This window comes from Abramis brama, assembly GCF_963993115.1.
Source record: "Abramis brama genome assembly, chromosome: 19".
Taxonomy (NCBI): Eukaryota; Metazoa; Chordata; class Actinopteri; order Cypriniformes; family Leuciscidae; genus Abramis; species Abramis brama.
Window position 1 is genome coordinate 9,184,071 of NC_139981.1, and position 27,246 is coordinate 9,211,316.

Here is a 27,246-nt window from a genome sequence, read left to right on the forward strand (position 1 = left end):
TTAGGAGGAGATGGAGCGGGGCTTTAGGGTGAGCAGGAGGATGGGAGGGGAGCAGAGGGCCGAAATTCCAGGGATGCCTACTGGATCAGGGATGAGGGCTGGTGTGTTTGGATATGGATCAGCAGCAGTTGCACAGGCCTGGGACCAGTGATCATCTGCTCTGCTTTAGAGGAACAAATCCAGCTACAGCCTTTAATAGCGGTGCATCATCGGGCATGATAACTCGCATCTTGTGGAAACTGAATATTATTAAATCATTTGACTCTTAAGTCGTGTTGACTGGTTGGATTTCAGCGCGAGTAAAGGTGAAATCATTGTGATCTCCTCCCTGCATTGTGCAGACTGCTTTGCTTGTCGCTGACAGATTTATAGGGCATCCTTGCACAAATATGCATCCTCAGAAAGACTCTTGAATACATACATACAAATTGAGGGGTAAGATGAGAGGGAGGGGTCACTGTCTTCCAGAAGGATAATGGGAAACAGAGAGGGAGGTGGGAAAAAAGATGCTGATGGGAGAGATGAAATGTGAAGGATAAACGGGCTCTCAGGTATATGCCAGACACCAGTGACAAGTGGTCGACTTCTGAAATGAGAAGGCAAAGTCCCCTATTTGCCTTTGGTGGTGTTTTTTTTTTAGTCTAATGTAAATTCATTCTCCTTGAAGTTTACATGGTTTCTAGTTTGAAAGGCTGGTAGAAGAACTACATTTACCTTACACTTTAAACAAAACAAAAATAAAATAAAAATGCTATTTTTTTAATTGATCAAAAAGTAGAAAAACATTTATAATGTTATGAAAGATTTATATTTCACATAAATACTGCTCTTTTGAACTTTCTATTCATCAGAGAATCCTAAAAAAATTATCACAGTTTCCACAAAAATATCAAGCAGCACAACGGAATTTCAACACTGATAATAATAAGAAATGTTTTTATGAGCACCAAATTAACATATTAATAATTTCTGAAGGATCATGTGACTATGAAGACTGAATAATGATTCTGAAAATTCAGCTTTACATCACAGGAATAAATCACTTTTTAAAATATATTAAAATAGATAACATTATTTTAAATTGTAATATATTTCATACTGTTTTTACTGTATTTTTGATCAAATAAGAACATAAGGGACTTCTTTCGTAAAACATCCATTTAAAAAATAATAACTACAATAATAAGTAATTTATTTAATATTTTATTCTATTATATATTATTTATTCTACTAACGTATTAACGTAATGTTAATAATTGCATTTTGTAATTTTTTTTTGACATTGTCCCTTTGAATTGTCTCGAGAAAAGAAAAAAAAAAACCTGCCAGAAACTCATTTCTACACTTGTGTCCTTTTGTACACTTGTGCTCAAACTCTTTTTCACATCTCATTGATGCAGTATCTAATTGATTATTCAATACAATACCAGCAGGTAACAGCATGGAGACTGTATGCAGAAATAGAACTAGTGACACAGATATGCCAGTTTCCTCTCTGTATCGGGCAGAAATGCACAAACTCTGAAGTCCAAAGACAATACCTTTACTAAGGCACATTTTCCATGAGAGCATTACACACGGATCCGGGTGTGTATATGTGTGTGTGTTTGGTTTTGTGCTTCTGTGTGTGTGCCTGCATGGTTTAAAGAAGGATAGACTCTGTGTACCTTGCTGAGGGATACGCCTTGTGAGTGGTAACTGAATGTACAGTAGGGAAGGTTGGCACAATGTTCCTATATTCTGCTGAACTGATCTGGACTTGACAATTAGGACTGGGACAGGAAGTAAAATGTAATCATCTTCACTGCTACTGTCATATCTAACATGATTATTTTATATTAAATGTTTTTCTCTAAAAGGAACTCCTAACCATTTCTCTCTCTCTCTCTCTCTCTCTCTCTCTCTCTCTCTCTCTCTCTCTCTCTCTCTCTCTCTCTCTCTCTCTCTTGCTCTCTCTCTCTCTCTCTCTCACACACACACACACACACACACAATCAGTCAAAAAAAGTAGTCAATATAGAAAGAATCAAAAGAAAACAAACGCAATGTTATCAGCTCTTTAGGTTATCAGTAAAAGAATGCACACTGATAAAAGCTAAAAGATCTTACGAATGCTCACTCACACACACACTCTGCGGACTGTCTTGCCTCTCCTCTCTTCACGTTTCAAACAGATTAAATGCCCATGTGGTGTACCGATGCTTTAAATCTCATGCTCAACCTGGGCTGTTTTCAGGGATTTAGCCACATCTGTAATCAATGAGGGAGTTATTGATTTGTGATTATCTCCTACCGCTCACAAAATCACAACTCTCTGATGTTGTGAAACATGGCCAGTAGGTGCTCACAATGGACCTTATGGATTAGAGCCATGAAAAGTGTTTTTCAGAGGATAAATGCAGCCCAGTTTAATATTCAACCTCTTGTGAAAGGAGGCCCTCGTCCTCACCTCTGCTTCATTGTGTGTTGTAGCCAGAGGCTGGGGTTAGACTGAGGGGTGTAGCTGGAGAGAGAGTTCAGGGGTTCACGCGGCTCTTGGGGTGGGAGGTCACCCATCCGTTCTGTTCTTCAGGTCTCAGAATGTCTGACGCTGCATTCTGTAAGCAAGGCCTTGGGCTGTAAAAAAATTTGGTGATCATGAAATTGTCATTATTATCAGAGTTAAAAAAAAAGCGGTGCTGTTTAATATTTTTATCGAAACCATGATAGTTTTTTTTTTTGTACGCTTCTTTAATGAATAGGAATTTCAACAGAACAGCATGTTTGTGGAAATAAGCATTTTTTGTGACAATATAAATGTCTTTACTATTGCTTTTGATTAATTAAATGCATATATGTATGCATATTTATGTAGTTTAAATGAATGCATGTATTCATTACAATACCGGCAGGTAACAGAGCAAACACATATGCAGAAATAGAACTAGTGACACAGATATGCCAGGAAGAAATGCACATTTTCAGGCGCATGTCTTGTGTGTATATATAAAAGACATAAAACAAATCTATTTAGGACACTGGTTGCCCTGAACCATGGTCAACTAAACGGTTAAATACAGGGCTTAAAAAAGTGTCCAAAATGTTTTTTGTGATCCAATCACTGAAACCACATCCATAAGACATTGAAAATCCATTTTAGTCATTGACCACATTTTGTGTCCCTCTTTCCGCCTTTACGGTTGTAGCAGTCATTTTTACCACGTGCTGCCAACAAGCCACTAAAATTCCCATAAACACCTTTGCTGGGGTCAGAAGTCATCACTTAGAGCGCTGCATACAACTTTGTCAATCAATAAAATCAATCTTCTTTCTCAAGGCTCTAATAGATATAGCCTATAATGACAGTGACTGCATTAGTATTCACAGAGAATATTATTTTGAAATAGGCTAACAGGGGTTATTATTGGATGGGTGATGTTTATATGTCTTTTTACTGAATGTCTTTAACCCTGGTGTCAGAGAACAGTGTTGATGTGACTGAGGATCCTCATGTTTGCATGCTGATTTTACCACTTGCAGGCTAACAGCCCTTCTCTTAAAGCAAACACAGATGGACAGCTATAAGAACTCCCTGTCTCTGCTTCCCTCACACGTACACAGACTCCTCTGGTAATTAGGAAGAGGTTTCTTCTCTTTATGGTCTCATAAAGTTCTCTCTGCAAACATGTTTGTAGCTTTAAAAGTAATTGAGTCTTTGTTTTGGTGCTCATTCTACAGAATTACGGCTCTCGTCAACACTTGGCGCTTGGCTAATCAGCCTTCAGGAGACACATGACAGATTTATGAGATGAAAAATCAACACACACACACACACACACACTGACAGAAACACACATATACACATTCACACACACCTGTACAGAGACATAAGCTGAAATACCTGATGACACAACCTGTAATTACACACACACTTGCACTTCTGGTTTCTGTTGAAGACATGACAGCAGCATGAGATGTCTGCAGCCAGGTAAAAGAATCAAAACATACAAGAAAAGTTTGGGGGTATAACATTTCATTTAAAACCAAGTAGCCTAATTGCATAAAAAGAAAAAAAAGATCATGGTGCTATAGAAATGTTCAGCATTGTGCTTTTATTCCCCACAGCAGGTGATTTGCAGTGAACTAGTAACATGAAATGACACACAACCAAACATTTTTGCTGGTAAGTATAGGCTATTTGACACATTAATGATATGTTAAAGTTAGCATTAAACATAAGTTATGTTATTGTATTTTCTTCCCTATTGTGATGTAGGCTATATCCGACTGAAAGGCTTCTCGAACAAGAAAACTAGTAGGACGGTGATTGGTTTTGTCCATCAGGAACTGATTGGATTGTTGGATGGTTGTGGTTTACTACTGTGATGTCATGTGAGTGACAGTTTGTCCCGCCCTCACGCCAGTAAACACATCATCAGAGAAGAAATAGGATTTCTGCAAGAGGGAGGGGAAGTTATATTGATTAAAGATTACAACATGAATTAAAAAAATAATGATGTGCACAGATAAATACTGCAATACATAAAAAATTATTAAACTTTAAAACATGATCACTGTGCAAATTATGTTTTTATGATTTTCCAGGATTTCTGTCTGCAATTTTAAGGGCGCCATCGGCTGACTTTCGTCTCTCGCTATACAAATTGCGTTTTGTTGTTTTAAACTAAACATTATTTTTGTGATGATATATTTCTGCTGTGTAAATCTATAATAACTAATAATAACTCTATAAACTTCGTCGCAAGTTTAGCCCTGACTGAACGTTGTCATACCCCTCAAACCCCGCTACAATTCGCACCTTGAAAATAGTATGAACAGCAAAATCTTTGCTATTTTTAATTGTTTTTCTGCTGACTCTCTCCACAGTCCATAGCGCGGTTTGGGTTCGCTGAGCGCAGCTTATTTGACAGCGAGTAAGTTGATTGAATAGCCTATTCGGGTTTGGTGTGGGAGGCGCCTGCGGCTCTCTCTCTCTCTCTCCCTCTCTCCCTCTCTCTCTCTCTCTCTCTCTCTCTCTCTCTCTCTCTCTCTCTCTCTCTCCCTGAACTCGCGAGGGGGGCGTTAGGCGGCGAGCACCGCACTCGCAGCAGGGACGCGGTTTGAAATCCGATCCTAGTTAATTTTTTTCCCTCTCTCCAGAGCCCGGTGCTCAAACTGTTAGTGGGAGTCTGTGAGCCAAGCTTTCACACAGCACCAAACGCCCCGCACTTCACAACTGACCCAGCGGCGCAGCGGAGCAGTTGTGCCCGGACAGCGCAGCAGAGAAGAGCGGAGCTTCTTCTGTGGGACCCCGATACTCTCTTACGACCAAACACTGGCGCTCCTTTAGATGAACAAACAGCCTAGTGTGGTTTTGATACACTTTTGAAGGGTTTAAGGACTGGACAGAGTCGGATAACTCAAGGCTGTGTGGTGAATAGCCTACAGCTTCTTCTCAAACACTCCACTGACTGACTTCACGTCTGCTCAGATTTTTCTTTACGCCTGGATTTAAAAACGTCAGTGTATTTGGATGATTTGCCCCCTGAATGTGATTCACGTAACATCTGGAGGGACCTCGCAGACCAGTCTTTCTCAAAAAGCCGATCAACATATTTTATTGTGATCTTGAAAAGGATTACTGTCAAGAAGGAATTTGGTGAGAAGTTTGTTATTATTTATTATTATTTTGTCTTTAACAATTTCAGATAGCCTATAATAAATTATGGAATGTGTGGTAGGTCTATTAAATATAGAAACATGGATTATGACATAAAATATATTTAAAAAATACTATTATAAATTATAAGATAAATACTCTGTCATGAAAATAACGTTTAGGCTGCTCATGCATCATTTACATGGACGCAAAGCAGCATCAGAGCCGTCTCTGATATAGTCTCTAGGCCTACTATATGGGCATATTTTACCTGTTTTTCTTTTTGTGTGCATTTTGACAGAATTTGAAGCAGACAGAGCTGCTCAGACCCTTAATTCAGCAGTGTAAAGACGCCTTTGGAGGGATAGGAAAATGTCTTATTCCTCATATTTCTAGTTATTTAATTGTTTTGGTTCCAAAACGTGTTTTTCAATTAGACCATTCAATCAAAGCCTTATGAATGGAAACAAAGTTTTAGTGTAGAAGTGAGCCGCGGTGACATGTGGTGTGTGCCTGTACAGTCAGTCAGACAGGTGTTACGCGGTGTGTGTGTGTGTGTGTTTGAGAGAGAGAGAGAGAGAGAGAGAGAGTACCGCGTGCTCGAAAGCTGCTCTACCAGTCGTGAGGAGAAGCCGCACCTGTGCTGCAATACAGTAGCCTACATTTTCAATAAGTCTCAATTAAAAGTGTTTGCAGTGTAGATAATGTAGCCTGTTGTGTGGACAGTCGATTTGAGATGTGAAATTGACTACTTGTTTCCTGAGACGCGAATCAGAAACCCGCCTATAATTGGTCAGCAGCCCGTCTTTGTCATGTAGCCTATAGGTGTAGGTGTTTTAATGGTGCCGAAACCCACCGTGGGATGTGAGGTGACGGAAAACACAGTCAAGAGTGCTTATACTGTAGTAGCCTATCAGCCGATCTTCCCGGTGAGCGCTCGAGCGCTTTTCTGCTGCACTTAAACAAAAAACTGTTTATAGCTATTCCCTTTAGACAGTATAGAGTTATTCACAGTATGTTGAGTTTACCTGTTGTAAACTCCACTCGTTAACAGTACCTCAGTTGACGTGTCTGTCTGATGAGAGGACTAAACCTTTTACAACTTGGCGTATGACGCATTTTAAAACCAAAATTACATTCATTTATTTTGCGGCCACCTCTGCAGGGCTTCATTTGTGTTGTTTTTAGCTCACACTGAAGCGAACCTCACCAGTTTTTCATCCGCCGGGCCATCTGAAACCAATTGTAGCTATCGGAGTGAATTAGAGTCTCTGGAGGTGTTAACGCGGGCTACTGGGGGCAATTAGCCACCTCATGTACCAGAGTCATTCAAACGACTGGAGTCCATGCTGAGAACTGTTAGGTTTTCACATAATCTTGAGTAGCCTACTTCTTTATTTTTAGCAGGTCTAGGTCTCTGGACTTTATGGCAGATGATAAAGTTTCTTTCTGTCTGTTTCAGCTTGTCAGATGTCCTGGTGAAATTTGGTTGTTGAACTTAAGCGAACTGTAAAACATTTTAATCTACTATAATTGAAACGTTTAATAGCTGCCTTACATTTTTAAGTGGTGATTACAGTCATTGTACTACTGTAACTTGATTTACCGATAAAGAAAATCAGTTGAATCTCTGAAAACTCATTAAATGAAGTAGAAATGTCTTGAAAACTTTCTACACCAATTTTTTGGGAGATAATCATTACTTTTCTAGTCATGTTTCCCATGCACTTTTCAAACCAGCTCTGGTGGACCAGTAAAGGTCTCTCAGAGACATTCACACAACTGAAATGTGAGCGGTCGAGTCAGCAGGGAAAAGTGAGGCTCTTTTCAATTGGAATCCTCTACTAATTGTGACCCTTAGTGGACCGGTGCCGGCTCAAAATCAATACGTCACTCTGTGGACTGTCGAAAGTTTGGGAGTTGAAGTCCTGAAGAAGTGCCATCAAACTTTCTCTCTCTTTCTCTAAAGGTTGTTATTCTTTATTTAGACCTTATTAGTTTTTAAGTGATTTTTAGTATATATAAAGCAAAAAAAAAAAAAAAAAAGTGCACAAGATCATTTTACACAATGCAGTCCAAGGGCTAAAAACGGCATGAGCAATCGAGCAAACAATAAACAATGGACAATGTTACTGTGCTCTCTCGCCCTTTCATCCTCCATTTTTTAATTACCCTTAAGTTTACTTTTTCTGTGAATGGTTTTGTGGACAGTGTCATACCAGATGCTGATGTACAGTAAGCAAATAAGATGATGAGTTTAATGCTAGAAAGCACAGAAAAGTCACTGACCAAAAAGTTTAGAGAAACCCATAATTTCACAGTGACACACATCTGTAAATGTGGTTTGTAAATTGCTCCTCTGTGATTTGTGTGTGTTTGATGTGTTCCTCCATGGGGATGTTTAAAAGGGTGGGTTAGTGAGTTTAATTCTCACCTTTATGCAGTTGTCTACACTGAAGCAATGCACAAACCCCTAGCCGCACACAATCCCACATGCACGCTGACAGAGCTCTCAGAGAGCCGCAGGAGGGCGAGTGAAGTCCTCGGAAGAGGATTACAGCCAAACTCTAATAGAGACACCTCAGACTTCAGCTTTTCATCTGCTCTCTCTCTCTCTCTCTTTTTCTTTATCTCTCTTTTTCTCTGTCTCCCTCCTAATCCCTATTTTCATTGGCAGATTTAGACTGGGCTGGCCGTTGACATGGCTGCACAATTACTGGAGATTACTGACATTTTTGAGTCCCAGATTTGTTGCAAGGTGTGACTAGCGTGTGATAGGATTCCATTAAAACCCTCTTTCACCCAAAACTATCAGACATTACACACATGAATACCCAGGATATGACAGCATATCCTCGCATGGTCTTGTTCAGGTCTGTAGTTGTTTGATTGTCATAGAAAGAGCATTGTTTTTTTTAATATAATATATGAATTCAAAGTTGAGTGAGGGGGCGAAAAGTAAGAGACAAAGAAAGAGATACAGACAGACAGTAAAAACATAGTAGCTAATGTTGATTTATTGACTCAACTGATAATCATAATATTTCAATGGAGTCCAAATCAAATTCTTCAGTAATCCCATAGATAAACACTGACTCTTCTGAGAGAGTTTTACACACCACACGGCAGCACACTCCTGCGTATCCGTCATGTCACACAATCCCAGCTGCCTATAACCTAAAGTTTAATCTGCAAAGAATTATATACAATAAAGTTTGGGATCATTAAGATTTATTTTATTTTTCTTTTATTGAGGAAGGATGCAGTGACAGTTTTTTTTTTTTTTTTTTTTTACAAGACTTTTATATTGTTACAAAAACATTCTGTTTCAAAAAAAAATCTTCAAAGAATCCTGAAAACAAAAATGTTTTCAAATGTTTTTAAAGTTTTTAAATGGTAATGTATATTGTGTTCAAATGACTTAAACTCATGATAATGTACAGTCATTATCGCAAATAAAATCAGACAGGGTGATCAGGATAGTCTTGTATCACCCCAAAGAGGTCTATTTTGCGATTATTGACTGACTGTATATAACCCTGCTTGTTACATAGCTTACTACCAATGGACATTAAATATTAATGAAATTATTGCATACTGTAGGACAAAGAAACTGCATAGTTTGTCTAGCAGAACTCAAAAATTGGTTGCCTGGTCAAAATGGTCAATTATATAGTATAGTGCTCCTACAAAAACATATGACCGCAGATTGCTGTGATTGACCAATCAGAATCAAGTATTCCAAAAAGATGCATGATGCATAATAATATAAGGCTATTTCTAAGAAGATATCAAAAGTTTGTTATGGCCTCTCCATCACTGTTACTGTAAGATAGTATGGCTCCAGAAACATGCTCTAAAAACACACCTACGATACACACTCCAGAAATACGCTCCACAAATAAACCCTTCTCTCCTAGAACAGCCATTGCTGATACACTATCAGCCCACAGCGCAGTGCACACTCCTGCTCCGCCGGCCAGAGAAAACACTGAGTTACTCAACACACCAACCTGGCTTCTCTCTCTCTCTTTCTCTCTCTTTCTCTCTCTTTTCAGTATGTGCTGACCAAGAACTGAGCGTCTGCTCGTCAAGGGAAAGAAAAACAGCGCCACGCTAGCCTCAGGAGAGTTTGTGGGTCCGTTGGAGAAGAATGCCACCGTTTAAAGTTAACACAAACATTTTGTGTGTCTAAACCAAGGCTGTTCTGAAATAACAGGAGTTCAAGTTTAAAGCAACCCAGAGTTCTCACATTTTCTCAACGTCTTTGAACGAAAATCTCTCAGCGGGGAACCAAACCATACAGCCCACAGTATATATGTGTGTGTATTTAAAGCACTTTACATTCCTTTTATTGTGACTAATGTAAACTCTCTATGCGTCAAGACACAGACACACACACACACAAGTCACAGAGTGTGAGGGGAGCATATGTTTTCTTTAGAGAGATAAGTGTGTTTGTGTTAGCTTAGTGAAAGAGGTGTTTCAGAGTAGCCCGACCAGAGAGAAAGAGAAAAAAAAAAGGGAGAGTAAGAACGCAAAAGAGAGTTTACAACAAATCCCGGTCTCGTCTTAACTAGCGCAGGACACGTAATATGAAATCACTCCATTTCATGCTCTCGTGGCAGTTGTGTGTGGTCGTCGCACTTTATTTTTCAATTTACAGTATACGCAGAGAGCCTGCTGGAGACATTTGCACGTCAGCATGGCATTTCAATAGAGTGCTTTGAAAAATATGTCCCCTATCAAAATAACAAAAAAAACAGGCATAATTTTGTGATTGTTGAATATGATCTTGCATTTCAGGTTGGGAAGAGGCAGCGTTTCTGACAGGAGTGTGTTTGTGGCAGCGCCACATTGACAGCATGTGTGTAAAGGTGGAGGATGTCTGAGTCTGGTCTCCGTGGTGAGGACACCCGTCCCCGCGTCGTTCCGCCCGGGATGGTCCCGCTCTGTCTCCTCCTGTACCTTGTGTCCCTCATCTTCCCCTCGGTGGACAGCGCCCAAATGCTGTCCACAGAGCCCACAGGTCAGACATTACACTTCACCTTCTCTGTCTTACTGTCTGCAGGGTTCCCAGAAAATCACAAAAACCTGGAAAAATGTACATGGTGTTTTTCATGCCTGGAAAAGCTACACTGTTGTTTAGAAGTTTGGGGGCTGTAAGAATTTTTAAAAGTTTCTTATGCTCACCCAGGCTGCATTTATTTGATCAAAAATTAATTATAGAAATAAATTAACAATAGAAATATTGTTAAATATTTATGCAATTTAGAATTTTCAGTCTGAACAGTCTTCAGTGTCACATTATCCTTCAGAAAACTTTTGAACAATAGTGTATGTTTCGATCTGAAATATTTGGTTTAGATTTCTCTAATAATTATTGATTTGTCAGTGTAAACAGATTCTGTTCAATTAATCTGTCAAACCACAGATTGGTCTGAAATTGTGATTCATTAGTGAATCATCTAAATCAGAATAATTTTTAAAAGCATTCAAAGTTATCTCAAATGACTGGAAAGGTCGTGGACATTTCTATAGTGAATATACATTTCTACAGTTACAGTTTTACAGTATATTTTGTCTTCAAAACATTCAGTAGGTCTTGTATAATAAAACTTGCTTGCAAGCCACGTGATGTTTGATTGGTAAATGAATGTGTCGTTTCTCTTCTATGAATCACTCAAACCGTGTTCACACTGGTCTGAATGATTCATTTTAGTTCATCTGAATCTCTGCACCTCCTTTTGAAACACGAAACCTTATTTAAATACTTAAAATAGCGTAAGAACTGCTTCGAAAACGGAGTACTGTTTGTTACTATTATTTATCACATGAAAATGAAAGGGTTGTCAGTGATTCTGTGTTTTTAAGGAGCTCGAGTTTCAGCCTCTTCGATTGGTCAGTGTGACGTTTGTACAGTGGCACAAAGTGGGTATTGTTGCAATGAACACTTGTGTAGCTGATATTATGTAAACACACTTTGTCCTTGCATTGATTTATTATCCCACAGTTGACGGATGAGGCTCTGCAGAGTGGATTACATGACAGTTAAGTGTGTGTGTGTGTGTGTTTGTGTGTGTGTGTGTGTGTGGGTGTGAGTGTGGACTGATTAAAAGCGTATCGCTCTAGGCAGATATTGTCTGAATTTTCTGCATATGTGGGCAGGTATGAGAGCCCAGGGTGCTGAGAGATGTGTTGATCATTATCAGTTGTTTGTTAAAGACAGGTTTCTTGGCCAGGTTCTCTGTTGTGTTTAGATTCTAGATGGCTCGAGCTCTACTAAACATGTTACAGTCACTTAGAAAATAGAAAGGAGCTTGATGCTTTCTTGGCCCATTTCTCTGCTTTTGGGAGAGATCGTCTGATTGGTGATGGATCTGATTTCTCATACTGATAACAGGCAAATATTAGGAGACATCGAGAGAATTACAGTTAATGTTCACACATGGTCTAAAGGAGAGAATGCAGAAAGTCTTCAGTGAAACCACAGAATAAACAAAGAGGGATTGTTATGAGACAAGAACCTGCAAACACTTCACCACCCAGCTCCTTTTCACTCTTAATCCTAACCACCAAATCCCCTGTTTTTCTCTCTCTCTCTCTCTTTCTTTCTATTCCACTATTTATCCCGTCTTTTTAGGTCTGTTAATTCAGTGACAGTGAGCTTAAATTGGTCATTACAGACAGACAGATTAAATCAATAAGACACAGGAGGCTCTGCATTTTAGTAAAATGTGTTCTTAGGCACAGCATATTAAAGTGGCAATTTTGCAATTTCTTCTGATTATTTATGGACATTTATAGACCCTTTGCACATTTTTGTGAATGTTTTCTGTTCTTTGTTATTAGTTGGGGTTTGTTCACCTCATTAATGATCTTTGAAACTCACTGCAGGTCAGCAGATGAGATAATATTGAGAAGAGAAACACGTCCTCAGAATGCAGTCGATAACCACCTGTTCACACACACACACATGGAGTGTCTTCCTTATACCAGTACCTGCGCAGTAACGCACACACCTCTACACACAGAGAGGCAGAGGCGTGTGAAGCACGTACACACTTGCTGGCCTGTCAACCTGTAGGATGGGTGTCTTCAATGTAATTATAAGTTCCCCTGAAGGACATTACTTAGATACTTACTTAAAAGTCATAAGTGGTCAAACAAACAGGGTTGTGTGTGTATGTGTGTGTGTGTGTGTGTGTGTGTGTGTGTGTTGTTCCTCTTTGGACCAGTTCTTGTCAGACGACTCCTTTTATTCTTTTTTTGAGTCTTATATACATTTCTGTGGTTCTTTTACATTAAAGTGCTGTTCTTTTGAACTTTCTATTCATCACAGAATCCTGAAAAAAATCCATCACAGTTTCAGTTTCCTAAAAATTATTAAGTAGCACAACATTGATTAATTTTTTTTCTTGAGCAGCAAATCGGCATATGATTTCTGCAGGATAATGCAACACTGAAGGCTGAAGAATGCCATCACAGGATTGAATTACATTTTAATATATATATATATATATATATATATATATATATAAAAAAACAGTTATTTTATATTTTAATAATATTTCACAATATGGCTGTCAAATAAAAACAGCGTAGGTCAGCATAAGATACTTTTTTTCAAAAACATTCTCAAATCGTACCAACCCCAAACCTTTGAATGGTTTTCCTGTAAGGGTTAGAGTTAGCCTATATTAATTATAATTAGGTTTATATAAAAACAATAGAGGTCTATGGTATGCCGTCACTTAGCCAAGTCAACGTGTGTTTTGTATGTGTGTGTGTGTGTGTGTGTGTGTGTGTGTGTTGCTGATTTGCCTCACCTCTTCTATACCACTTTTGGCAGTCATGAACAGATGGCAGAAGTTATGCGCTGTAAGATGTCCAACAAACACACACAGAGACATGTACACTTCTCCTTTACCACCCATGGAATGAACCTCTGCCTTGGCAATATTCCTGGTCCAACACATACAGTACCACACACACAGACACACACACAACAAACCAGTGCTTGATGTGTCACAAAAACAGCAGTCCATCTATCAATCACCTCTGGATTATGGTTTGATTTAAGCTTTAGGCTGGTATGTTATACTGTATATTAGAGCCAGGAACACAGAGTCCTGTGTGACGGCTGCTTTCTCTCCTGGGATGCTTATGAATAGTTTATAAAGCATTAATAATGCATTAATGACAGTGTAACAAAAAGCATGAATAATGCATTTATGACAGTGTAACGAAGCTTATACCACACACTGATCAGTTTGTAACTGAAAGTGATCTAGTGCTGGCTTTGTTTAGCAGTGTGAGAGCATTATAAACTGTTATAATGTTACACAGGGACAGCGGGCCCTAAGAATTTTTTGGTTTTAGTTATAAGCAGTTTGTGATAGACTAAACAGTCTGTCATATGTTTAGGGGAATCTGTTTTTGTTTATAACTTTGAGTTATAAATGGTATTGCATATTCATGTTAATACACTCAGACTGTGTGTATGTGTGTGTGATTTAGGATCTTTCTGAGCAGCTGTTGCCAGTTGCTTCTGGGTATCATTGGCTGGAAGGAAGCAAGGCAGAGGATTAGTACTTTTCCTGCCCAGTAATACCCCATCTCTCTCTCTCTCTCTCTCTCTCTCTCTCTCTCTCTCTCTCTCTCTCTCTCTCTCTCTCTCTCTCTCTCGGTTCTCTCTGAAAATGCTATATTTCTATTCATACTAAAAGACAGAGGGGGTAAAGGGGGAAGGGCAGAGGCCATGGAGAGGTGACTTGTTTGTGTATGTATTTGCTTGATCGCTTGTGTTTTCCTTAAGGGCAATTTGAGGTCACAGAGTTGAAAGAGTAACATCTCACTCTGCTCATTTCTTATTCTGTCATCATCACAATGACATTTTTAACTTCCTTCAGAGAGTTAAGACAACTTATTGGGCTTTACAGCACACATTTGACATACAACAATTTAGTAGTGATAGACCAATATATATTGGCCAGGATGAGAAATATATATATATATATATATATATATATATATATATATATATATATATATATATCAGTATTATATTTGCCCTTAAAATGTATATGGGTGGATATTGTTAACTGCTCTATTGTCCTCTCTTGGTCTAAATTACCCAACAAATAAATATTGGGTTACACTTTTTTATGCTGTCCTTGTTACGCTGTAATTATACAATTAAGTACCGAGTAACATTAATTAACAACATGTTTACTATAGGGTTACAGTTATAGGGTTTAGTTGAGGGTTTGTTGCTTGTATTTACACATAGTTTACAGTTATTGCTGTAGTAAGCACGTGTAATGTGTAACAAGGACAGTGTAAAATAAATTTTTACTACAGGTACATTCAAAGGATGTCGCCAAATATTTAAAATATAACATATTTGACTACTAATGTGAACATTGGGACTATGTCCTAATAAATGTAACATTTAGGGTTAGGGTCAAGAACAAGCCTTAATTTCCACTCCTAATTAAACAAGTTTCTATTGTTCAAAAGATCATACAACAAATTTAGTTAACCCCACTTGTAAGAAAACTACTTAAGAAATGATTTGGAAAAAATAAGTTATCCAAAAAATATCCAAAGGTTTGCTGATGCTACTTTAGATTAAGAGCATGTGTTCAAGCTACTGCAGTGTGTTTTGAGTGTGTGTTCTGTACAGTGTGCAGGGTTTGAAACTAGGCCAGTTCGTCTATGGAATGACAATTAAGATGGTCCAATCACTGATTACAACCTGTGTGTTTGTTTCAGTGTGTGTGTGTGTGACTCTTTGAGGGTGTAGACATGTATGTGTTGAAAATGATTATTATTATTTTTTTTAGCACAGAGATAAAGCAAGTTATGTGTATATTTATTTAATATGCGCATGTGTGTGTTCTTAAAGGGTTTGGCTCAGACTCTGGATGGGGTCTGGATCTTCAGAACATCCAGCTTCCGTTACTAATTAGAGCACTGATGCGGGAGGGTTTGTGTGTGTGTGTGTGTGTGTGTAGACAAGGCTTTATTTTTGGATGCAGCAGCTTTCTTAAACTTTCCTCAGGGGCACTCCATCGCACACACACACGCCTCAACAGGACAGAATAAAAGAGGTAACAAGCTGCAAACTCTTCTCCGCCCACCTCTCTTTCTGTCGTAATCCTAATCGCCGATTGCTTCTTTCTTTTTTTTTTCTCTCATGCCAGTCTCATTTAGAGGAGGATCTGGCTCAGAAACGGTTCCTACATCCGGCATCTACGTCTCAGACGTACAGTGGACGCAGACTTTAGGTCCAGAAAGATACTCCTTTAAAGTAACCAGATTGTAGCATGCGAGAAGAGTGCATGAGACTGTGTGCGTGAATGTGTGTTGTGTTCAGTCTGAAGGTCAGATGACCGTAGGGGTTGTTGACTGAGTGTGTCACGCCAAACGACCGAAAGCAGCGGGAAACAGCAAAAGAGCATACTGGCACAGCTCAGATTGGTGTGTGTGTGTGTGTGTGTGTGTGTGTGTCTGTGAGTTGATAAAGGTGCAGACTAATTACCTGCTATAAATCAGCTGCATGTATTGATTACACTGTGTCACAATAGATCACGTACCTGTGCTTTCAGCCATGACTGTGACTCTGTGTGTGTGTTTGTATGTGTGTGTGTGTGTGTGTGTCCACGCACCCTCTCTATCCTCCCCCTCATTCTCTTGTTTTAACCTGTCGCTTTGTTGCAACACCCAAAACAAGTGGAACCAGAGACTGTTAGTCGTATATACATTTATCACATGCTGTCAACTGTGTGTGTGTTTGTGTGTGTGTATGTGGTCCTGTTATTCCCTACGTTATGGGGACCAAATGTCCCCTCAAGTATAGTAATACCCATACATTTTAACCTTGTGGGGACAATTTTTGGTCCCCATGAGGAAACAAGCTTATAAAAAATCTGAAATAGGTGTGCGTGTGTGTGTGTGTGTGTGTGTGTGAGAGAGAGAGAGAGAGAAAGAGAGAGTAAATGCATAGCGACAGCATAGCGACTCACTGTAAGTCTCAAAAAATAAAAAATAAATCAAGAGGCCTCATTAACCACCTTTCAAAACACAGATGTGTTTGTAAATCTATATTTTTATTTGAAAAAAATCGAAAAATGGGGCTTTTTTTAGGGTTTTTCCTTTATAATAAAAATATTACGCTGCACAACTGTTTCAACATTGATAATAAGAAGAAATGTTTCTTAAACACCAAATCATCATATTAGAATTATTTCTGAAGGATCATGTGACACTGAAGACTTGGAGTAATGACACTGAAAATTCAGCTTTGCCATCACAGAAATAAATACAATTTTATATATTAAAATAGAATACTGTTTTTATTGTATTTTTGATCAAATAAATGCTACTTTAGTGAACGTAAGAGACTTCAAAAAAATTACAAAAATCTTACGAATCCCAAACTTTTGACCCCAAAACTACTGCTAAAAAATGCCTTGTTGACCTGTTTCATGTATCATAAAAGCAGTCAGATATATTCCAGTAACTGCTGGGTTGCCCATGGCAGCAGTTTTAAATTACATCTCACATATTACCCCGCACAACTCTGGCAAAACACAAAAAAAACCTTTCATCTTTTCCGCTTGATCAAAGGAAAAACTGTCCTCAATGCATGCAAGTGTGTGTGCTGAATATAAATGGGTGCTTGAATGATTATGAAAATACATGAATCTGATTATAGAGAGAAAGTATGATTACAGGCTTTGGAGGAAGGTAGCGTTGTGGTCACGAAGGCCAGGACATTTGTGTGTTTTATGCCAACGGATCACATCCAGGATGTTTGACCACTGCTGGATTCTAGCGAACTAGTCTTGCCTTTAGCCAATCAGCGTTGTCAAGTTGTCATAACCTGTGGCTCCAGAGTGATTAGTCACATGACATTTCCGACTCAAAAACAGCAGATTTCCAATCACATACTTCGGGATCGTACTTTACCTGAGTAACCACAATAATGGAAATGCTAACAGATACTGTACATACTTTGCATTATGCATTTCGGAGCATGGTGACTTAGGAGGCTTGCATAGTCTTACAGAGTAAACCAAGGTTGTAAGCCTTCATAAAAGCCAAAATCTCACCTGATCTGTTGCCCTCAAGAGGTTTCTATATCAGCCTTGTAAAACCTCAGCGCTCACACTAGCTCTATTCTCCACTCTCCTCCTGGGAAATATGGGAACACACAGTAGCCATTTATGATATTTATTTATAACCCCTTCCCCCATGCACATTAGTGTCTTTCACTGGGCCCAGCATATGTTACACAAGCACACACACTCCCTCTCTTCCACAGGATATAGAATAGACACACACACACACAGCAGCGTTTTATTCTCTGAAGGTGCCGCCATCTGATCAGCACTGTGGTACCTTCGATTTGAGTGGTATGGGGTGGGAGAGGTAGAGAAATGAGTGAAAGACAAGATGAAAGGATGAAAAAGGGGACGGAGAAGCAGACGTGACAGCATTCAAGAGTGAAACACACAAGAACTGATATGAGAAGTGATCAAAGAGATATTAACACTTCACGTGGCCTTCAGACAGTCTCAGACAGAGTGGTGTTTTTGGACTTTGCGCTTAACAGCATGTGTGTATGCGTTCACATGTAGCGGGGCGATCTATAATTCATATGCCCGATTCTGTATTCTACTCAAGCTTAGTCTTGTCTGCAAGCCGTCTGCCAACACACTCCTGACCTCATACACACACGCACAAGCGCAACATCTATCAAATATATCAATCCTTTGTGAGTCTGTCACCGCTCTTCCCAGAGATGAATGTCACTTTGAAAAGAGGGAATAAGAGAGTGATAGAGATGCTACAGAAAGAAAACCAGGTTTTATGGAGGAAAATGAAGGAAACTGTGTTAGGTGGAATTATTATTCCAGCATGCTGCATTTCTGCGCCTCAGCGGGGTCTCCATGGCGTTCACCGGGGTGGTTAATAAACATATTTGTTTGATTATTATTCCTGCTGTGCATTTGTGTGATTTTTAGACCAGTCTTGGTGCAAAAATTTAGTGATTTTGTTATTTAAAATGAATTGTAGATCTGCCTGTCAAACTCTACTACACTCTTAAAAATAAAGGTACTTTATTGCCATTGATGGTTCCACTAAGCACCTTCAACATCCATGGAAACTTTCCATTGGACAAAAGTTCTTCAGATAATTAAAATATTTTTCACATGAAGAAAAAATGGTTATTTTAAGAACTTTTTTTTTTTTTGATGTAAATAACAACAGTAACTGTTAATTAAGGGTTTGAGTACAACATGGGTTCGATTCCCTGGGAAACATACTATCATATCTAACAAATCTCAGGGGTATGTATGAGTTGTCATCAAACGCCTGTACAATTAAATTAGCTACTTAAATGTTAGCTAGATATAAACGTCAACTTTCCCTAACTTGCTAAGCAAGATTTATTTTAAACTGTTTCTACACCCTTACAATAGTCGAGTGGGGGAAAAAAACTTTTTGCGTTCTGAATTGCTGTCGGTAAGAATACAATGACGCCAATGACTTTACATAGACTTACAATGTAGATTGAACCAATTAAATACATACCTTCAACACACTTTAAGTCACTTCAGATAAAATCTCCACATTTCTGTCATGATAACTCTCATATCCATTACCATGGTTGGCATGTACAATATAGCATACATGAATTACCCGTAGCAGATCTATACAGGTGGAGCTGGGGAAGGTGGAGGGTTTCTGAAAGCGCACTGCAAATGCTAAAGCAAATGCTGACCAAGTATTTTAAGGTTGAGCAGCAAGCTCATTGTCTACTGATACAGCAGGAACCAATCAGCTACGCCCTATAAAGAATGATGTGTTTGCAAGCGGATTGAGTTAAGGACATATCAGCCTGTGCCATCTAGAGTTTCGTGACATAACTTTGTATATTTTGTTTTCGGTAATTTCGTTAACTGCAGATTGAATTTACTTCATTAACATGTCTCTCTCTTTTTTCTCTCTGTTAGACTGGGTGTCGAGTGAGACGGAAGTGTTTCTGGATGACCACGTAGCAGGAGTCGGGGACACCGTGGATCTGTCCTGCACACCGCATGACTTCCTGCTTCCCATCGTGTGGCAGAAAGATGGCAACGCCGTGTCTCCTAGCAACCGTATGCGGGTGGGGCAAAAAGTGCTTCACATCATCAACGTCTCCTATGAAGACTCGGGGGTGTACTCCTGTAGACATGCCCACAGCAGCATGCTGCTAAGCAACTACACCGTCAGAGTCACCGGTCAGTCTCTCCTTCTCTCTCCTAATAATACTTAAGTAGCAGTCTTGTTGTTCCTTCCCTGCAGTAGACTTTGGTGCACAAGCTCAGGCACGCAAAACACTAATTGGAAACTCACCAGTCAGACTTGTTCTCAACAGGCAAATAGGTCTTGAGACATGCTCCCAGCACACACCTACAGGCTGACTTGACGTTTATCAAACAAGCACAATAACACTCACTCAAAGGCTGCATATTGCCTAATATTCCAAAGTAATTGGGCTGTTTTAAACTGTGTATGGTTTTACCAGAATAAAAAATGGGTGTTATAAAATAGGGCCTCTTTGGGGAAGTAGGGAGGAAAATAGCATATTTTGATCACTACAAATTAAAATCAATGTGAACATTTTTAGAATAGACACTAGAGTTGTTGTTTGTCTGTGCATCACACATGGCCCATTGAACTGGCCTGTTAGGTATTATTATCTTTTACAATACAAACCTTGAAGAATGGAATCTGAACACTGCTTACTGTGCAATATACTGTATAATGTCTGTTATTATATAAAAATAGTATGTGGTGCAGTTTGCATAATGCAGTGCTACACATTTCACTGCTGGCATGCTACATTACTGACACATGATCTTAATTCAGCAAGTGCTGTTTAGTATAGCCCTAGTGTTAGTTTATACATTTTTAGTTCATTAATAATTAATATATAATTATGAATTGGTGTTATTTAATATTTTTTTTTTAAATGAGAACATTTGTTTATTATAATTAAATTAACAAATAAAAAAATAAAAAAATCTTTTTAAATATGTAAAAATAATTTAACGTTTGGCTGTCCAATCAAATAATGAGTTTTTAAACATGTTTAAAAATGCTGTTGCTGTTGAATTTGCACAGCTTACATACTAAATACTGCAGGTTCATACTGTAACAAAAAAGATATCATTAAACTCTTAAGACAAACAGACATTACATGATTGAATGCAAATTCTTTTTTTGTGGGGCGTGTGTGTTTGTAATGTGTGTGTGTTTAAATGGTAGTGTGGAGTGATCTTTGGTTCTGTAAACTCGAGGACACAAGCTGAGCTGCTCATTGACAACTAATTAGAATGTAATTATCTGGAATCTCTTTATCATTTAAAGCAAATGGAAAAAGTAAGAGCACAGGGAGAGTTTTTTTTTTTTTTACCAACATGTGTTTGGCGTTAGGCCAGGGCAAACCGGCTCTCCTTCTCGCAGCGTCTGGAGAAAGACAGAGAAAAAAAAAGTGAAACGGGCACACAACCTGCACCAATTATTGCATGCCGATAAAATGTCCACAAGACACAAAATGTCCACAAGACCACTTTAACACTAGACACTGACAGACAGCAATATGCAACACACAACATATCTTTACATCGATAGTTCATATAAAATTACTCACCCTCATGTCGTTCCAAACCCGTAAGACATTTGTTCATCATCGGAACACAAATGAAGATCTTTTTAATGAAATCTGAGAGCTTTCTGTCCCTCCATTGACAGCCTACGCAACTACCACTTTCAAGATCCAGAAAAATAATTAAGACATCATGAAAGTAATCCATGTGACTCCAGTTTCACCTCAGTTTAATGAAGTGATGCGAGTGCTTTGTTTTATACTAAAAAAACATAATTTACCACTTTATTTTCAAAATGCGCAACAACGTCTGCTCTCGCGTCAACACGATACTCATTCTTAGTGTTGCTCACGTGAATGCACGTTGAAGATTAATATTTTGTAAATAAAGTGGTATGGATGAAGCATATGTCTTAAGATGCTTCACGCCAGGTTTGACATCGATGAAATGAAACATTGGTTTGCATGGGTTTTGTCAGTGACGTTGGGCCCTATCTTGCACCCAGCGCAACTGACTTTGTACACCGACGCATGTATCATTCCTATTTTGCACCCGCGCACAGCGGACTTTTCCCTCCACAGACGCACGTCGGTTAACTAAGAAATACTCTTGCGCTCCCCCGGTGCGGTTCAGCGCAAAGAGGAGGCGTGTTCCGGCGCAAACGTTCCCTCATGCTATTTTGCAGGTTTAGAAAACAATTCCGCCACTAACCGAAAAAAAACAGTTTAAAGTCAGTGGCGCGTTGCGCATGTTATTCATATGCTATTTTAAGGGCCATAATCAATGTAGCGTGTGCTCAACGCGCATACACTTTGACTCTCTCATCTACACACAGACGCAGCAGTTTTCATTTTTGCAAATCATACATTATTACGATAGATAGATAGATAGATAGATAGATAGATAGATAGATAGATAGATAGATAGATAGATAGTTTATTATAAAAGCATACATCTAGCTTACACATTTACCCAAATTATCATACGCCTGTTTAACCGAAGTTAATTTGGGTGTGTTTCTCCATCCCCAACGTCCCTGACGAGAACTTCGGTCTCCTCGGCTGTGAACTGCTGCTGGCGTGCGTCTGGCAAATCCGCCGTTATAATAAGAATCCGCTTTAGAACAAGCGCGCCTGCTCTTGAAGGGAATGTGAGATGACGCTCTGATTGGTTTATTTCACGTTACGCCCAAACCACACCTATGAATAATGAAGCTACTTCAGACCAACCCATTTTAGATTTGCGTCGGGCGGTATAATAGCAACAGCGCCCAAGACCCGCCCACCAAGGTTACTTGCGTTTTGCGCTTGATACTTGCGTTTCAGATCGTTAAAAGGGCCCGTTGTGTCTTTTTGTGACTTCGGGGTGTATTAATCCTTTAAAAACATGAAACACCACAGAACAACAACACAAACCATAACTCATAACTCAAAAAATATATGTAACATAAACTCCCAGTAGCCAATAAAGACTGTGAAGCCACAAAAATGTGAAAATATAGCATAAATCTGATGGTTTGGTGAAACACACACACACACACACACACACACACAGAAAGCTTCAGTGTCCAAGTAACAGCATATCTTTAGTACTAAATAGGCCTAGTGTTGGATTTCACGCTCCACTGGTATTTTAGGAGTGTGTGGTGTACAGTTTTACCTGTGTAAATGTTCAGAGGAGGAGCTGAAGACAGAATAATCTCCTATTCAGGGTCATAGTGTTTTTTTCTCCCTCTGAATAAGTTCATTTAGAAGCGTGTGTGTGTGTGTGTGTGTGTGTATTTCAAGACATGTGTGTAAAAATACAGCTGTTGTCAGAAATCTCACTGAATCTCGGCTAACATCTGCCATCCATTAACCGCTCTGTGTGTGTGAGTGTTTGAGGGGGTGTGTGTGTGTGTAGTAATTGGTTTTGATTTGTTATCAGTTTATTTTCCTCATTTTTGCAGATCATATGAATAGGTTCATTGTTCATACAGAAAGGCCACTGTGCTGTGTAGTAATAAGATCACTCTCTCCATCTCCCTGTCTCTCTTAGATTCACTGTCCTCTGGTGATGATGAGGACTATGATGAAGATGAGGACGATGCAGGTAATGGAAATGGTGTGTTTTACCCTCTCATTTCTCATTTCATTCCTCGTTTTTGATTGAGATTTCATGAGGTGTCTCTGTTTTGCAATTAATGCATGTGATTGCTGTCTTTCTTAGCTGGGGATAGGTTGCATTTCATTTCATCAGCTACTTTTCCCCAACTTGATACGAAAATGCAAATTCTCACGAGAGATGGCGAGAGAAGAAAGGAAAAGAAGAGAAATAGTTTAAAGTCTAATAGCATCAACTGAAATGTGACTAAAAATCTCAGAAAAAGCCACAATATCTTCATGTGTATAACAACTAAAGAAAGAAACTAGAGGAAGATTTTATTTCTGTTTTAGTGTTCATTTCACTGATATATATATATATATATTAACACATTCTGATAAATGTCTATACAGGCAAACATGTCAATATACTGTAGCAAGAGAATCAGAATATCTGATTTTATTCATATTTCAAATCAGTCATGTCAAAAGTTGTTTGTTAACTATTTTCATAAGGTTAATTGAAAAGTAGGATTTGGTGACTAATCAGACACGACAACAAACTTTGCTCTTTCAAAGCTCAGCAAGATTAAGGAAGATCAGACAGTTATGTTTTACATAAGTATACATTTTGTCTCAGATGTTTATAGAATAAGTGTATAGAGATAAATAAATAAATCAAATGCATAGCAAAGCCCAGATATTTTCAATTTGTTGAGAAACGTTTGAATAAATATTGAAATCTCGCAGACTTTGATATCTTGGAAAAACTGAGCACATTGAGATCTCTTCAGTGTTGTTATTGTTAACTAAAACTATTAAAAAAATATTTGTTGGTAATTAAAATAAAGATAAAATGAAATAAATAATAAATATTAGATGGAAAACTTCAACTTGCTTAACTAAAAAAAAAATTAGAAATGTTGCCTCGGGAACTTACTGAAATAATTAAGTTTAATAAGCTGAAGTATTAACACTAAAAACGTACTTTTTTTTTAAACTAATACAACTGACAAAAGCACATATTAAAATTACTCAAACCTAAACAAAATTTAAAATAAAAGCTTAAAATATAAAAATTTAAGTTAATTAAAAAACATAATTAAATATTGTAATAGTATATAAATAATAGTAAAATAACACAGGATCTCTGAAACTCTAGATGACACACATACAAGATTAAAGTCTTTCTCTGAGGGAGAAATTTGAGGTGCAGGAGGCATTCTCCATTTGATCTTTATTTAATATCATTGCTTTGTAGGAGAAACAACTGAGATTTGAAAGAGATCTCATTTGTGATTTTTCAAAGAAAGAGAGAGAGGGAAGGGAAAGCTAACACATCTGTCTGTTGTGGTGGGATAGGGGTTGGGGGAGGGTCTCAGGGTTGAGGGGAGGGCATGAAACGAGGGATTAAGCGAAAAACCAAAACCCCTTTAGAGTTTAATGACCAGTAATCCAGCTCTAATTAAGAAAGAGAGAGAGATGAGAGCACACTGGAGCTGAGAGCTGTGAGGTCTGGGCTCTCTGGAACATTTGAGAAGAGTTGAGGTCGTGTGACATCTGATGACATCATTCTGTAATATCTTAATGATGCAGTGCTGGTTACTGCTCTCAGTTTGGCTGACTGAAGCAAGCTGTGCGTAATATCAGCTGTGTGGAGTTGAACTGCACTTTGATGGCTTTTTTTTTTTGGCTGTAGAATAAAAGAAATGGAAAAAAAAGTTGGGTCACTGTAGATTCGCGGTTCCCACTTCAAAGCTCAAATTGTCTGTATTGAACTCTATAAAATAGCAAACCACACACACACACACACACACACACATGTCAACATAGGGGCCAGGTCCACTGTTGGGTACAGACCATGCTGAGTTTTCCTGACAGTTCCACTGACCATTTGAGCATGCACTATGTAGCGCAAACTGAGAGAGAGAGAGAGAGAGAGAGAGAGAGAGAGTGGGTGTGTGTTGTATGTAGGCATCAGTGTGTCAGTTATGCCAAAGGAAATGCCTGCCTGCCAATCACCCTTCACATTCACAATCTGATAGTGTGAGCAAATAATGCACAAGAGAATTATATTCAGTCTAGTAAATGGGTTTATTGTGTGTATGTGTGTGTGCGCGCTCACAAATGTGTGTTTGTGAGCTTGCATGTATGTCTGGAGCGAAATGTGGCGTCTGTGGGTTTAATCGCCAAGTTCGCGGGTTGATCGGATCTGGATTTAATTGTTTGAGGAGGGATGAAAGTATGTTTACTCAATCTCTTAAAGACACACACACACTTACAAAGTACAAGACTTGTCTGAAAATGAAAATAATGACTATTATTATTTTAGCTAAAGAATGTTACTGTAAGTATTTATGCTCTGATATTTGGCATTAGCTACTAGGAAGCATAAACACAGACCCGACCACATGACAGTCAACATTATATACTAAATTTGTGGGAAGATTAAATGAAGGAAAATTGGTCCGTTATTATAATAGGCTGTTATTATTAGGAATCCACATTGTGCGATCATGGCTCTGTGAAGGATTCAACACTGGGAATCTTTTAGAGTTCTGTCCGCAAGAGCACACTCCTCACACTCACGTAAGACTGTATGTAAGTGTGTTTGCTTTTCCAAACAAATTTTAATTCAGTCTGGGAATTAGGCAGCCAGTCTGACGCTGCCACAGAGCACAAGAAAAATCTTTCCATAAACATTCACCCGCACGAAGACTCCCGGAGAGGGAACACCCTACCCCCTGAAAAATAGCACTGCATGTCAACATACATTTATATAGAGCTCCATTTGCACCTATGGATTCATGTACTGTACATTGGAATGTTTTGGGAAACTTTCATTACATAAGTTATTGTTTATATTTTCAGCAGCGTGTGATTTGATTCTCATATTTATATTTCTGTCCAACAGAAGCTCCATACTGGACCCATTCCGACCGGATGGAGAAGAAATTGTTGGCCGTTCCTGCCGCCAATACGGTGAAGTTCCGCTGTCCCGCTGCTGGCAACCCCACGCCCACCATCCATTGGCTGAAAAATGGCAAGGAATTCAAAGGAGAGCAGAGAATGGGCGGGATTAAAGTAAGGCAATAGGAATATCGATTAAGAACATGCCCGTGTGTATGTGCAAATATGTGATTGTGTGTTTAGTATTACAGATAATAAGAGTCAGCAATTAGTAATAATTTACGCAGATCCCCAACATCTGCTCCTTCAAGAGCTCTCTCTCTCTTTCTCTCTCTCTCTGGAGTTTATTTGCTTGTCGCCTCTAGAGGATCCGTCCACCTGTTGCTGTTCCTCTGCGAAAGAGCAGATGAACACAAAGTTCTGTGTGGTCTTGTTATTTATGTGTCGATACGTTTGTGTGCGGGTGTTGTTTGTGACGTGTATTGGAGGGCGTCCACTGATTCTTTAGATTATTTTTATTTTTTATTACCAATCTTTCATCTCTCAGAGCTGTTGCTCCTTAGCACTCAATGACCCCCCCCCCCCCCCCACACACACACACACACACACACACACACACACACAATTAAAGGGATAGTTCACCCAAAAAATAAATAAATCTGTCATCATTTACTCGCCCTCATGTTGTTTTAAACTTACATTTCTTCTGTGGAACATAAAAGAAGATATTTTGAGAATTTCTTCTTGTTGAGGGTTTTATTTTTTCAGTCAATGGTGACCAAAACTGTTCAAAGTCATACAGGTCATTCAGGTTTGGAGCTACGTGAGTGTGGGTTAATGATGACAGAATTTACATTTTAGGGTGAACTATCCCTTTAAATATGACAGCATTATTCATCGCAACTTTCCTTAAGAGGCACATATTTTCCCCATAGGAAAGAAAAAATCACAA

The 27,246-nt window shown here is 38.7% G+C and overlaps 1 protein-coding gene across 11 annotated transcripts in view; it reads left to right on the forward strand.

Annotated features, from left to right (window-relative positions):
• The first annotated feature begins 5,064 nt into the window (after positions 1 to 5,064).
• fgfr3 (fibroblast growth factor receptor 3) overlaps positions 5,065 to 27,246 on the forward strand; it is a 41,715-nt gene continuing 19,533 nt past the window's right edge. For 6 of the 11 annotated variants that reach the window (XM_084093027.1, XM_084093030.1, XM_084093024.1 and 3 more), the window contains exons 1-5: positions 5,065 to 5,638; positions 10,445 to 10,667; positions 19,666 to 19,932; positions 23,341 to 23,406; positions 26,299 to 26,468. In XM_084093027.1, coding sequence (XP_083949153.1) covers positions 10,523 to 10,667; positions 19,666 to 19,932; positions 23,341 to 23,406; positions 26,299 to 26,468 — 648 coding nt within the window. In that variant the 5' untranslated portion in view covers positions 5,065 to 5,638; positions 10,445 to 10,522. The remainder of the gene's footprint in view (positions 5,639 to 10,444; positions 10,668 to 19,665; positions 19,933 to 23,340; positions 23,407 to 26,298; positions 26,469 to 27,246) is intronic. The other 5 variants (XM_084093033.1, XM_084093026.1, XM_084093034.1 and 2 more) reach the window with 2 other exon arrangements.